Source organism: Gavialis gangeticus, unplaced genomic scaffold, assembly GCF_001723915.1.
Source record: "Gavialis gangeticus isolate Ggan-Ray unplaced genomic scaffold, GavGan_comp1, whole genome shotgun sequence".
Taxonomy (NCBI): Eukaryota; Metazoa; Chordata; order Crocodylia; family Gavialidae; genus Gavialis; species Gavialis gangeticus.
Genome location: NW_017729005.1, coordinates 10,114,657 through 10,129,197, shown reverse-complemented (window position 1 = coordinate 10,129,197; position 14,541 = coordinate 10,114,657). Strand labels below are relative to the sequence as shown.

The 14,541-nt window shown below is 41.0% G+C and overlaps 1 protein-coding gene and 1 long non-coding RNA gene across 5 annotated transcripts in view; one reads left to right on the top strand and one right to left on the bottom strand.

The window, feature by feature from the left end:
• The window catches only part of COLQ (collagen like tail subunit of asymmetric acetylcholinesterase), a 108,735-nt gene that overhangs the window by 79,764 nt on the left and 14,430 nt on the right, over positions 1 to 14,541 (top strand). For 3 of the 4 annotated variants that reach the window (XM_019508650.1, XM_019508649.1, XM_019508651.1), the window contains 5 exons: positions 3,465 to 3,561; positions 4,923 to 5,062; positions 7,812 to 7,931; positions 11,278 to 11,398; positions 13,652 to 13,754. In XM_019508650.1, coding sequence (XP_019364195.1) covers positions 3,465 to 3,561; positions 4,923 to 5,062; positions 7,812 to 7,931; positions 11,278 to 11,398; positions 13,652 to 13,754 — 581 coding nt within the window. Of the gene's footprint in view, positions 1 to 3,464; positions 3,562 to 4,922; positions 5,063 to 7,811; positions 7,932 to 11,277; positions 11,399 to 13,605; positions 13,755 to 14,541 lie in introns of all 4 variants that reach the window. The other variant, XR_002095899.1, reaches the window with a different exon arrangement.
• The window catches only part of LOC109291597, a 2,636-nt gene continuing 2,238 nt past the window's right edge, over positions 14,144 to 14,541 (bottom strand). The window contains exon 2 of the long non-coding RNA XR_002095901.1: positions 14,144 to 14,199. This is a non-coding gene — a long non-coding RNA (uncharacterized LOC109291597). The remainder of the gene's footprint in view (positions 14,200 to 14,541) is intronic.

Here is a 14,541-nt window from a genome sequence, read left to right as displayed (position 1 = left end):
GTGTTAGATTCTTCAGGGCAAGAGAATGAGCAACTGGAAGGGTAAATCAGCTGTAGAGGCAGGAAGGAGATCATAGTAGGCTCTAGCATCTGGTCCTCTGCCTCCCACTCCTGCGCATCTTAGGGCATTCCTGACATCCATCATCAGTTCATTTTCTGTGGTCATTTTCTATCCCATTTTCTCCTTCAGGAAACATCTAGGAAGGCAGCAGGGCCAAGACTCCATTTTTAATCTTGATGCACCTTTCCCTTCATCCCTTTGAAGCACTGCTGCTTGGATTAAGTTCACTGGGACTATAAACAGTGGGTAATACTAAATGGCAGTGTTTTGGCTCAGGGGGATGAGTCTGGCATAATACTTGAAGGAGTTGCATGAGTCAGCTTTCTATAGTGACAGTATAGTAGGGTGGAGACTGAGCATATGAATAAATTATGCCCATGTTACAGCTCTTGCCAAAATAGTTCCAGCAGCTGAAAACAAAGAATCACAAACTCAGATATATGTGCAGGAAAAAGAACAAATACATACATGGGAAAAGATACCACAGGCAAACAGTTAGGAAGGGGTAGAAACCTAGAAAGCAATGATGCTGAAAGAATAGGGGGGCTCTGGGTCGTGGACACAGAAGTGCCACCTCAGGAAACAGAGAGGTGATAATCCCTGACAATATGGGTCTGGCAAGGTTACCCTATGTAGAATGTCGCGCTCAGCTCCAGGCACCACATGCCAGAAATACATTGACAGATTGGAGGAGTTCAGGGAAGTGCACAAAAAACTGATGTGGGGCTGAAGGAGTTGAGTCATGAGATAAAATTAAATACTGGTCTGCTTGACTCATGAGTGCTAAGAGTCATATCTCCTCAACTCAGCAAGAATTGCTTGTATGCATTGGAAAAATAGCTCCCTTCAACTTTAATGGATTTGATTATCGCATTCTGCAATCTATTTTCTGTCTGTGCCACATTTTAAGCGCAAAGTATGCATCCGCTACCATTTTAGACTGATACTGCAATATGATCCTTGTGAACAGACCCTTATGCCCACACTGAGCCCCAGATGAGTTTGCCCACACTGAGACCCACTTATGCCCACACTGAGCCCCAGATGAGTTTAATCCAAATCTCTCACTTCCTGGGAAAATACTGTAACCACTACTACAATGTGGGTTTTTTTCCTCCAGTGGCAATTCTCAAGTGACTTGAAGGTGGGAGAGGAAGGCTGCTGTCTTGAAGTCAGTGCTGCTGTCAGTTTGTTGTCCTGGTTCAGGTAGGCACTTTCCATTGGGCCTCTCTGGATCCCAATGAAATGGAAGTGCCTCCCTGCTCTGTGTCTAACATCTATAGACAACAATTAGGGGTGCAGATAAACCTCTTGACCCAACAACCCAACAGGGTAGTTGCAGGAACCTCTCTACTAATCTCCCTATTCACTCTGTCAAATAGGCAGGGCACCTACATTTTAAGCAAATACCTAATTGGAAGTATTAAAGGCCATTTGGGATCTCATCCTAAATGGCAGTTTGAACTCTAACCCTATGAACCTAGGTTTGTAAATTCAGTTTCCATTTTTATTTGATCAATAGGCTACTACTTTTTGTTGATTTCTTTTTTTAAAGCCTTTAAATTCTTATTTCAAGGCTTTGCTGCTCTGGCTGTTACAAACAGGACTGTTAAATGTGAAATCTAAAATACTGTATTTAAAAGGCTGTTTGTTAAACAGAGATGTTTTCACCTCCATGGAGCCATTTCCTGTCTCCAGATCCAGCTGACATCCCGGTATAGAATAGCAGCTAAATTAAGAAGGTGTTACTTCCACTTCCATTCTGAGATCAGACTGGATTATCTCGTTGACTTCTTCGACTCTCCACTGAGTCTCCAGGGCAAATCCATTCTGAAAGTAGAGGTAGACAATGAAACTCAAGTCCCAGCCTCACAGCTCCCAAATTGAGATAAAAGGCCTGTTCCTCAAGCTTTGTAGCCTGGAAATTGACATTAAGTAGCCAGTTTAGGATTGCGATGTTGACAAGGAGGAATGTCTTATGTCAGCCATGAGTAGATAATATTACTTGGAAAAAAGCTTTTCTAGAAAGCTTGGTGCCTGCTGCTGGGAAGATTAAATATTGTTTAGGGAATATCCTTTGCAAGTGCAGGAGAAAGGGGCCAAAGCAAAAGACATTGTAATGAGAATGTTTGATCCATCTGACTCATGCTGCAGAATGCCGGCTGATCACTCACACCACACATTACACAAAGAAATCAAGCAGTTCTCAAGGATGCATACTGTAACACTGAATTTCCCCTGCTGGGCTTTCATTTGTGTAGGAAAGGGAAGTCTCCCACACAGTTTCTTGGGTGCTCCCACATTTCTGATTGTGGTGTTCTTCTTTTGTACACTTGTGCTATAATGTGAGTAATTATTGACCCAAATTATGGATATTCACATGGAATCTTGGATGCATTGGTGATACAGAACTTACTTTACAGGAAATAAGAAGGTAAAGTATTAAATTTAATTCTTCAGGGCTCCTGGCTACAAATAACCAGGCTCAGTTGAAATAGCGCAATTGACATTTAAAGCTATTTGCAGAATATAGCATATTATGTAAGACACAATTATTTTAGTATATGTAACTATGTCAGCTCTTCATTACCCTGAAACTAGACATACAGCAGTTCAGCATTTTCCTTTGCATGCATGTTACCCTACAGTTACCCCATCCTTGTGGAATTCACCACCTTTGGAATTAAAAGCAAGTGGTTATAATGTAATCTACCATGCTAAATTGTGTGTTTTCTTGCATCAAGGTCAAATCACTTGCATCTGATACACCATTAACATTCTGAATTAATTTGATAAACTGTTTTGAGAGAGAAGAAAATCTAAACCTCTGGTACTTTATGAAAAGAAAGATAAATACATATTGTAGTTATAAATAAGTTCCATCATATCAGATTCTAGGACATTTCTGGTAGAATCTAGTACCCCTAAACAATTTGTTTTTTATCTATTTTTTATCTGTAATTTCTCTTTATTTTTGGAATAGGGAGCAACAACCTCTAGGGGTGACTTGTGTCTTTATGATAGTGATCGCTAATACTGACTAAAGGCAGTAAGAACAAATAGGCAGATGCCATGCAGCCTATGGGTAAAATTTTCAACAGTGCCTGAGTGAAAGTCAAAGATGTGGCTTTCACTTTACAGGGAGCAGACCTACTAAGAAAGTTGGAACCATTTTTGTGTTTTAGTTCAAAGCAGAATCCCAATTTAGATCCAAACCCATTTTCTTGTCCTCGTGTCTCCATGCATGGTGCCTATGTATACAATACATATGTTTTTACTGGTGAATGCTTATTTGGGCAGGGGGAGTGGAGAAGGGATATATTGCCATTTTTTAAATGCAGGTGGGACTAACTTGCTCTGTCATTCATAGTTTAACAAATTAATGGCTCCTTTTTCTGTGATAGGGAGAAAAGGGAGACACTGGACCCACTGGAATGATGGGTCCACCTGGCAGGCCTGGTCCTTCAGGTCAGCCTGGTCCACCAGGATCATCAGTGTCAGGTAAGAAGGACCACTCATCTCTCACCTCACCCTTTACTTGTCCTATCTACTATAAACCTGTTAAATAGATATCATTAGAGAAAATTCCATGAAGTTTGGTTTGTTTACCCAGTAGATCCTGTGGGAGAGTAGAAGACTTCCTTTATGGGCATGCTGTTCCATAATTGTTTGTTATTGGGGTTTTGTACCATCCTCCATTCATTATGGTTGATAATTTTAAACAAAATAAGATTATGTGATCATAAAGTTCATGGAAGACCCCGGTTAATTGTGCACATGGACTTGAGGAAGAGGAAGAGCTGCATGGGAGCCTGGGAGGATTTATTGAGTCATCATAACTGGAGCCCTCTTCCTCTCTGTCTCCTCAGTGTTTGGGCTTGCAGTGCCGGATTGCTTTTCCTAGCCAGCTGGTATAGGCTTGCCCTGCACCACCCTGTAAATAACAAAACAAAACAGATACTTGTTGCTACAGTAAGATCTGATGGGAGGTGGGGTAATCTATATAGGAAAAAAGGAGTGAAAAAAATCCCTTCTCTCTGTCTCTGGGCATGCTGCAGATGCCTCTGTATGTGGTGCAGAGATAAAAGGCAAAGGTCTGGGGAGTTCTTTGTTGCTGAAAACTCTAAATCAGGAACACAAATGCATACAAGCCCTAGGCAAGGAAGCAAGCTAACCCATGTGGCAATATGAGAGCTGTAATACAAAAAGGCGCTAGTACATATTACCAGTCAGTGTTTTTCCCCTCTTAAATGTATGATGGAAGCATAAAAAGGCCAAAAATTTAACAAAAGCAAAAGCCAGCTGGAAACCAGTAACATCTGGGGAAAGCTGCTCAGCTTCCTTTTTTCATGTTTCCCATTGTCTCCTTTTGCCTATTTCAGTGGGCATGGATCTTTGGAGCCTTGGAAGCAGTCTTCTTTGAGTTGATAGCTATTATTTGGGATATCCCCCAAGATGAAACCTCCCAGCATAGATTCAGCTGGAAATTAGTAAACTGCAGAGATGTCTTCACCTGCTGGAAAGGCAAATGGGATCTTGAGCTTTCTTTTTAAAGGGTCATCTCTGTCCATAGAAAAAATATATCTCAGTTTTGCTAATACCAAACCAGCCATTTGAGTTCCTAAATGCCCATTCTGTAATGACATCATTGCATGTACTGTTAAGGCATGCATCCTTAAACTGCAAAATAACGAGTTCCCTCAATGCCCAGGGAACTGTCGGGGAGGTAAGGACATGCAGCAGCTGATGACACACAGATGTATTTTTGAGTGACTCAACATTCAGCTTTTCCCCCTCTGAGGCTATGTTTGCATTTTGTACATTAACTATGTAACATGACAGCCTCATATTTTGCTTCCTAGGACAATTAGCAATAGGACCAAAAGGGGAAAGAGGACTTCCAGGGCCTCCAGGGAGATGTCTTTGCAAACCCCCACAAAATGTGAACATCCCACCATATGAGGAATCCATGTTTGGACACAATTATGCAAAAGTCCCTGCGGTAAGTCATCTTGTTAGGAAGTAAAGTAAATTATATTTAAACATCTTTTAAGAAACACTGAGCACATCTACATGAGCACTACTGCACAGCCATTACTGGGCATTTATTTAGTACTTGTATAGAATAATATAATAATTGTATAGTAAGCAAGTACTGAATAGATGCACAGTAACCAGAGTTACTGTGCAGTAGTGCCAGTTAATGTCTTTTAGGTGATGCTACTGTGCAGTAACCTAATGGTACTGCGCAGTAGCATATTAGCACTGTCCATGCTGTGACGTACTACTGTGAAGTATTTTTGACTACTGCTCAGTCAGTGTCTGGTGTTGATGCACCCACTGTGGTGGATAAACTTCTGGATCTAAAGGGGAGCTTGTCTGAATATGATAAGTATGCCTCAAAACTTTCTTCCTTATATACAAAACCTTGAAAGTCAGCCTATGGGAGGGGCTTATGCCTTACAACAAGCTCCAAGCTTTATGCTGTGTACAGACATTAATTTTTAGTGGAAAAAAATTATTCCAGTAGTAAAGTAGCCCAGGAGCCAAACTGTACAGATGCTCCTCTAGCCCCATGGCTGGAGAGCCTCACAGGGTTATTTTTCTCTGGGAGTGGTCATATTTACCCTGGGAGAAAAAGCCTGACCATATATATACTTTTGGTTTCTACCAGGAGAACAGTGATTCTTGTGGTACAAAGTGAATATCTGTACCTTGGCTTGGTGTGAGTGGATGGCATTGTTAACATCTGGTTGCTGCATGATCACAGTCGAGATTGTACAGCTGCTGGCAACAACTGCTTTTTTCACATCCCTATCCCCAAGTCAGCACCCAGGACAGTTGCCCCATTTGCCTGCCCTAGTTATGCCACTGAAGGAAAGTTATATGGCAAAGTGTTGAATAACAGTGAATAAATAAGGAAAGTGGGCATCTCTGTTAACCCTGAAATGTATTAGCCCTATTACACACAAATCTGTTCCACAGGAGAAAACCATAGTGTGGAGGAGAGGAGAATGTTGAAAAGAGCACAAGTTATACTCTCATAATATTGTGCTTTAATAGTGGATTACTGAACCCAGTCTTTTATTTGATGAAGAACTATAGATGCTGCAAACCTGGTTAGTTTTATTTTGCTTTTCTGTTCACCTAACTATTTTTAATTATAAGTGATTTTCTTTTGAACTCAGACCAAAGAGCCAGTCTCACCTCAACAGCTCACTTAAGTACTGTAACTGTGCTGATGCACAAGGAGCAAAAGGATGTAATTCTCTCATCCAGGCTATGCAGCCACTTGCAACAGTCTATGTATTGTTTGACACTTGAGATTAACATATGCTAATTGGTGCATAGATATCTCCAATGCAAAAGTCGCTGCCTTATTCAAGTGGGCATGGATCAAATGGGCATGCCCTTACTTGGCCCTGTCAGAATCAACAAACTTAAAGAAGACAGACAGCTTGGGAAGCCATTTAAATTCATGACATTATCTCCTAATAAAACAGGGTTGTTGCTCCCTTCTTGGCAATCCCACTTGCTTGCTCCATTTATCTTTAGTGTTAAGAGTTCAAGTTTAAGCCTGCAATTGCATTTCTCTTTCACAAAGTCAACTTTGATTAGCACTGCAAGCTTTTCCATATCACTTAAAGGCTGAGATAGTTGCCTACAGAACAGAAAAGGAGTGAGTGCTTAGTGCCTTGCTTGATGTGAGTTATAATTGCAAGTTAGCTGAATGGGAGGCCAACCAGCTCTGAATAATTTAGAGAACACCTAGTACCACTTTGAACTAAATAGGCCTTCCACTGCATGCTCCGAGTACCCCTGTGCTTTCCCCAGTTGTTAATCTCTCTGTTGGCTTTGTGTAGAATAACACCCAAGCTCAGTTTCATTTAATTAATCAATGCTCAAACTAGCGCTCAGTAATTGCAGTTCATTCCAGGTTTTACATCTATTGTTGATGGCCTAGGTATCTAGTTGTTAAGAAGATAAAACTTAAACTGTTTTCAAGTGAAGCTGCAGCATTTTTACCCAGGAATGGTCCGGGACTGCAGAATCAACTCTTGGTGGAAGACTGAGATACAAAATGTCTTTCCCTGTTCCATTTGATTGAAGGCATTATTACTCAGTATGTGATTTTGTTAGGGCTGCAGGGACAGCATGATGTTATATAAAAATAAATCAGTCCAGATTTTTAAAAAGAGCTAATTCTGTTTATCCTAGTAGAAATCAGGCTTAGCCATTATGTTACTAAATCCATTTTCTTCAGCTGTATTCCATTTGCTTTTTCTTAATATAAAAATGTTTTGAATCTTACTAAAATTAATTTGATTAAAGTGCTAAAGAAAGGGATTACTGCTTAATGTCTCTTACAGCTGTTTTCAGTGGCTTAAACATAAAAGAATTTAGGACAAGAGCAGCTCATTCTATTTCTTCCTGTTTTGAGCTTTTTTTTCTATTCAATTTAAAAATTTGCTTTGGACCGAAAGACTCCTATATACAGAAATATAGATTTCAATACCAGGGAAGTATGAATAAAATATTTAAGGTTGAGTAATGGTTCTTTTATTATTTATTTTGTGATCACAAGTATAGTATTAGGAGTAGTATTGTTTTGAATTCAACCTGTCAAAATCTTTTTCTGGATTATTATTAACATATGTAAAGACATATGTTACCCCTGGAAAACTAGACTTTGTGACAACCCAATACACCGTTTGAAAGAATTCCCAATTATCTCCTTTTCTATGTCCCAGATTTTTGTGGTGAACAATCAAGAAGAGCTAGACCGGCTGAACACTAAAAATGCCTTAGCTTTTCGAAGAGATCAGAGATCGCTCTATTTCAAGGATACTGTTGGATGGCTTCCAATCCAGGTAACAATGTATTTCAGAAGACATCTGATTTATAATTTACTTTCCCTCTTTAAACAAGATCAGTACTTTAGGTATTACTGAGCAAATAAAAAACAACAGAAAAGCTTTCATGCAGGTTGTTTGAGCATTTGTAGAAATTATTCCTGAAAAGTCAAGTTTTGTTAGGTCTGAGTAAAATTCCAGGACTCTTATTCACAGGAATTACTGGAGGCATTAACTTTTCAAAAGTTTCAGGTTTTTTATACCTTCCTGTGAACCAGGCTCAAAAAGAAGAATGGCAGGGCTGAGTTTTGTGAAACAGATTGGCAGACATATTTCAGAGTTAGCCCAGAAGAGAGCAGAACTCAAAGCTGTTGCCTGAGTGTATGGCTCATATGCACAACTGTAAGTCATCAAATCATAGACAATTAGGGTTGGAAGGGACTTCAGGAGGTCATCTAGTCCAACCCCCTGCTCAAAGCAAGACCATCCTCAACTAGATCATCCCAGCCAGGACTTTGTTGAGCCAGGGTTTAAAAACCTCCAAGAAGGGAGATTCCACAGCCTCTATAGGTAGTAAGTTCCAGTGCTTCATCACCCTCCTAGTGAGGGAGTTTTTCCTAATATCCAACCTAAACTTCCCTTGCTGTAACTTGAGACAATTGCTCCTTGTTCTGCCATTTGCCATTGCTGAGGACAGTCAAGCTCCAGCCTCTTTGTAACCACCCTTCAGGTACTTAAAGGCTGCTATCAAATCCCCAATATTCTCTTCAGCAGGCTAAATAAACCCAGTTCCTTCAGCCTCTCAGAAGTAATGTGTCCCAGGTCCCTAAACCATTTTCATTGCCCTCCACTGGACACCTTCCAACTTGTTCACAACCTTTCTGTAGTGGAGGGCCCAAAACTGGACACTGTACTCCAGTGCAGAATAGAGGGGAAGAATCAATGCCCTCAATCTGCTGGGAACATTAAAAGAATCATAGACTCATGAAAAGTTAGGGTTGAAAGGGACCTCAGGAAGTCATCTAGTCCAACCCCCTGCTCAAAGCAGGACCATCCACAAGTAGAGCATCCCAGCCAAAGCTTTGTCTAGCTGGGTTTTGAAAATCACCAAGGATGGAGCTTCCACAACCATTCTGGGTAACCTGTTTCAGGGTTTTACTACCCTCCTAGTGAGAAAATTCCTCCTAATATCTAACCTAAACTTCTCCTGCTGCATCTTGAGACCATTGCTCTTTGTTCTGTCATCTGCCACCACTGAGAACAGTCTAGCTCCATCCTCTCTTGAACCCCACTTCAGGTAGATGAAGGCTGCTATTAAATCCCCTCTCAGTCTTCTCTTCTCTAAACTAAATAAGTCCAGTTCCCTCAGTCTTTCCTCGTAAGTCATATTCCCTAGTCCCCTCACGATTTTTGTTGCCTTCCGCTGGACTGTCTCCAATTTGTCCACATCCTTTCTGTAGTGGTGGGCCCAAAACTGAACACAGTACTCCAGATGTGGCCTCATCAGTGCTGAATAGAGGGGAATAATCATTTCCCCTGACCTACTGACAACACACCTATCAATGCAGCCCAGGATGCTGTTAGCCTTCTTGGCAACAAGGACACACTGCTGGCTCATATTCACCTTGTTGTCCACTGTAACTCCCAGGTCCTTTTCTGCAGAGCTGCTGCCCAGTCAGTAAGCCCCCAGCCTGTAGTGGTGCATGGGATTGTTCCATCTCTAGTGCAGGACTTTGCACTTGTCCTTGTTGAATGTCATGAGATACCTTTTGACCCAATCCTCCAATTTGTCGAAGTCACTCTGAATCCTAGCCCCACCTTACAGCATATCTTCCCCCCCACCCCCAACTTGGTTTCATCTGCTAACTTGCTACAGGTGCACACTATGCTGTCTTCCAGGTCATTGATGAAGACATTGAACAAAACTCGTCTCAGGACCGACCGCTGGGGCACTCCACTTGATACTGGTTGCCAGCTAGACTTCGAGCCATTGATTACTACTCTCTGGGCCCAGTGCTCAAGCCAGTTTTCTATCCACGTTACAGTCCATTGATCCAGCCCATATTTCCATAGCTTGCCTGTGAGAATGCTGTGGGAGACTATCAAAAGCCTTACTAAAATCAAAGTACACCACATCTGCCAGTCTCCCCGTATCCAGAGCCAGTCACTTTATCATAGAAGGCAATCAGGTTGGTCAGGCATGACTTGCCCCTGGTGAATCCATGCTGTCTGTTGCTAATCATCTCCCCCAAGTGCTTAGAAACAGAGTCCTTGAGGACCTGCTCCATGATTTTTCCAGGGACTGAGGTGAGGCTAACTAGTTTGTAGTTCCCTGGGTCCTCCTTCTTCCCTTTCTTAAATATGGGCACTATGTTTGCCCTTTTCCAATCATCTGGGACCTCTCCTGGTCACCATGAGTTTTCAAAGATGATGGCCAGTGACTGCAATCATATCAGCCAACTCCCTCAGCACCTCAGGTGCATCCTGCCCAGCCCCATGAACTTGTACAGATCCAGCTTTTCTAGGTAGTCCCTAGCCTGTTCTTTCAGCACTGGGGCTGCTCACTTCCCCTCCAAACTGTGCTGCCCAGTGCAGTAGTCTGGGAGTTGACCTTACCTGTGAAGACTGAAGCAAAGAATGCCTTGAGCACTTCAGCCTTTTCTGCATCCTCTGTGACAAGGTTGCCACCCCCACTCAGTAAAGCACACATAGGTTCCCTGATCCTCCTCTTGCTACTGACATACTTCTAGAAACCCTTTCTGTTACTCTTCACATCCCTTGCTAGCTGCAACTCCAATTGCACTTTGGCCTTCCTGACTTCATCCCTGCATGCCTGAGCAATGCTTTGATATTCTTCCCTAATTATTTGTCCAAGTTTCCACTTCTTATAAGCTCCCTTTTTGTGACTTAGTTTACTGAAATGTTCCTTGTTAAGCTAATTCAGGAGTATGAAGTCATGTGGAGAAAACGATTTGTGCAAACCTCTGAAATCCAGTTGAAGCCAGATTCCTGGTGACTATTAGAGGTTTTGTCTGACTTTATGGGATACTATTTATTTCATACCTTAAGCTAATGCCATCTGGATATAATGTAAAGCAGTACACAGAAATTCACCAGCAATGCAAGTTTCTGAGAACTTCCCTAACTTTGCATTAGGGGAAAGAACTAACCTCAATCCTCAGATCCAAGCATCCTCTAAATTATGAATAAATTTGGATCCACACTTCAGATTCCCACTTGGCTCAAGTAGTGGGCCAAACCAATTTGTGGTTTCAGCTCAACTGTAGTATTCACTTCATTTTCTAATGCTGAGAAAGATGATTATATTTCAGGTTGGGTAACTGTTATGTGTTTGTTTGGATAGCTTACTCCTTTCTATCCTGTGGATTATCCTGTAGAGGATGAAAGTACCTGCGGAGATGGGATCATCCAGGATGGGGAAGAATGTGATGATGGCAATACTATTGTGACTGATGACTGTATAAGTGAGTTACACCCATTCAACTGCTGTTCTTTATATTACATAAAAGTCCCTTAGGGTGCCTACACATGAGCAGCAAGGCTACTGTCATGTGTTGTAAATACAGACTTGATTAATCAAGTCTGCCGGAGTATGATAATTACCACACTCCAGCAGACTCCAGCATCTCATGCATCAGTGTTCCTGTGCTGAAAAAATGGTGGCAGGGGTGCTTTAACTAAAGCTCATTTAATGAGCTTTAGCTAAAGTGCCCCCACTGCCATTTTTCAGTGCAGGAGCACTGATACATGACACGCTTTGGGCACTTGAATTAGAACAGCTCTAATTAAAGCCTGCCGCCCTCCCCTCCCACACTCCCGGAGCACGTGTATAAATGCTCTTAGATTTTATCCTAGGATCAATAGAATGACCATTCCATTACATCTTATGTGGGAGCTTTAGGCAACTATAAGTATGCATATTGAATATAGATGTTAAAAATGAAGGCCCAATAGCTACAATATGAATTGATTTTTATCAAAAAAATAAGATGGCCAAACGTTATATGCACTGGAGAAAATAATACCTTGTAAATGTTGTGGCTTTTGTTTCAAAGGCTTCCAAATACTTCTCAGGTTTGACAAACAGGAACTATTTCATTCACTGCTAAAATTCAGCCACCTGTATATCAGAGCATCATAGCTAATATTTTCAAGGGTTCAATCCTGCAATTGTTTTACGTATACAGAACTTATGTAGAAAGTGGTGCGATGTTGTGCCCAAGATTAGACCCTTGCTAGCGTACTGCACAAACATCTGGGACTGAAAGTAAAAGTTAACCATTCTATCCAGCTGAGACTAAATAGAGAATGATTTTAGGTAAGCAAAATCCATTTATCCTTTCCAAAATCCCAAATAAGTATTGGGACAGCAGCTCTGCTTTATAAAATAAGAAACTATATATGTATCTGTTCAAAATAGTAAGGATTAATAATCAGCCAGATTCTAGTTCCTTCAGAACAATCAGAGATTTGCTGTTGTCTTCAGTGGGATCAATTTTTAACCTACTATATTCACTTCTAGTTTTACACACCAAGTAAACTTGGTTTTCACTTTGCTGCTCACTAAAAGCACAGACCAAAGGATAGCATACAGGCATTGCTCATTACCTTCAAAAGTTTTGTATGTGCCACTTCACTCCTTACCCAATTGTACAGAAACTCTTTCGTGCTTTCTGCTTGTTTATTTCAAAAGAAGTCATTTTCACAGTGCTGAATAGGTATTTGTTAACCGAAAACTGCAAGCTGCTTTTTTTTTTTTGGTAAATATGCTGGGTCTCCAGTACACCATCATATTAAATTAAACATAGCTTCAGATGAATAGAGTTCCATGATCTGTAAGTTGTCACCAATGGTGTAAGGTTATCACCGATGTGACCTGAAACCTGGAAACAAAAAAGTAGCCATCATCTTGTTCTTGTCAACCTCTGTGCTTCTGCCAGTTTTTCTCTCTTGACTGAATCAAAACAAAATAGTTAACTTTTGAATGGATTTACTTGTTAATAGAATAATTATATATAGAAGCAATCATTTCTAACAAAACAGCTTGCTGGCACAGTTAATGAGTCATTGTGGAGGAACTCACCTTGGCTTCTAGGAAATAAATGGTTAATAACTGTTATCAGCTCCCCACTTCTGCATGCCCTTTTAATCAGTATAGTTTGTTTAACAGTGACTCAACTCCCTTTGACTTCTGGCTCTCAACTGAAGGAATGCATTCCCAACTTTTAAATTTATGTTTAGAAAAATCACAGACCTTAAATTCAAAATCCAGTTATGATTTAGCCAAAAATTATGAAGATATATGCAGTGGCACCCATTAAAAACCCAGCCTGCACCCACAAGTACAATACCGCGGTCTCTCTAGTCATGGCACTAGGCCAGGTTCCATTTCAGGAAATGGGAGTTTTCTTACTTGTTTTGGTGGGAGCATCATTATCTTCATTCCTTTTAGCTGGAATAAGAAATAACTCCACTCTCTCACCATGAGGTAATTCTGTATGTGTTCAAATTTTGAGGGCAATTACTCAAACTTGAGTTAAAGAAGAAGTGGTCTTTACAGCAGAGCCAAGTCCTTCCAATAAGAAAGTCTTTCTGTGATGTCTATCAGCTTCCCTGCTTCATGTTCTGACCTTAATTATAAAGTCCTGCTCATCTTTTCTGCATCCTTTAGTTGGTCCTCTCAGTTTTGAAGGTGCTCTTCTCTGCATTGTCCTTAGGATGTCGTCGTGCTTACTGTGGAGATGGCTACCGACATGAAGGAGTAGAAGACTGTGACGGAAAAGATTTTGGATATTTGACATGTAAAACATATCTCCCTGGGTATGGACAAACCTACCTTCATTACCTAAAAACAAATTATCATAGGAGATTATTTTATTCCGTCTCTAGTTACTCAGATAGAGGGAAAGCAAATGGTATATATTCTAACTGAATTATATTGACTTTTGAAACTTAATTGTTCCTTCAGTGATATGCACATGATTCCTACTTTGGTGAATGAGATTTGGCAATATGTGTTGTGCCTGGGAGCATACATTTGTCCTTAATCTGCAAATATATCCCAGAGAATCCCTTTCCTTTCAAGTCTCTCAACTTTACCACACTTGTGATGCTATCATTAAATTAATTTTCTATTCATAAAATGTTCAAGTGTAGATAAGACTACTCATTATATCACAAAGAAGAAAAAAGAGGCACAATGCCACTTGCTTCCTTTGTAGCTCAACTCTGATGTGGGCAGTCTGTGGTCCTACAGTCTGGCATTCTTTTCATAGTTTCATAGTTTCATAGTTACTAGGGTCAGAAGGGACCTGAGAAGATCATCTAGTCCGACCCCCTGCCATGGCAGGAAAGAGTACTGGGGTCAAATGACGCCAGCAAGGTGTTCATCTAACCTCCTCTTAAAGACCCCCAGGGTAGAAGCCTGCACCACTTCTCTTGGAAGTTGGTTCCAGACCCTAGCTGCCCTGACCGTGAAGTAGCACCTCCTGATATCTAACCTAAACCTACCCTCTGCCAGCTTATGACCGTTATTCCTGGTCACTCCTGGCTGTGCTCGGGGGAACAGTGACTCCCCCAATGCCTTCTGATCCCCCCTGACCAGTTT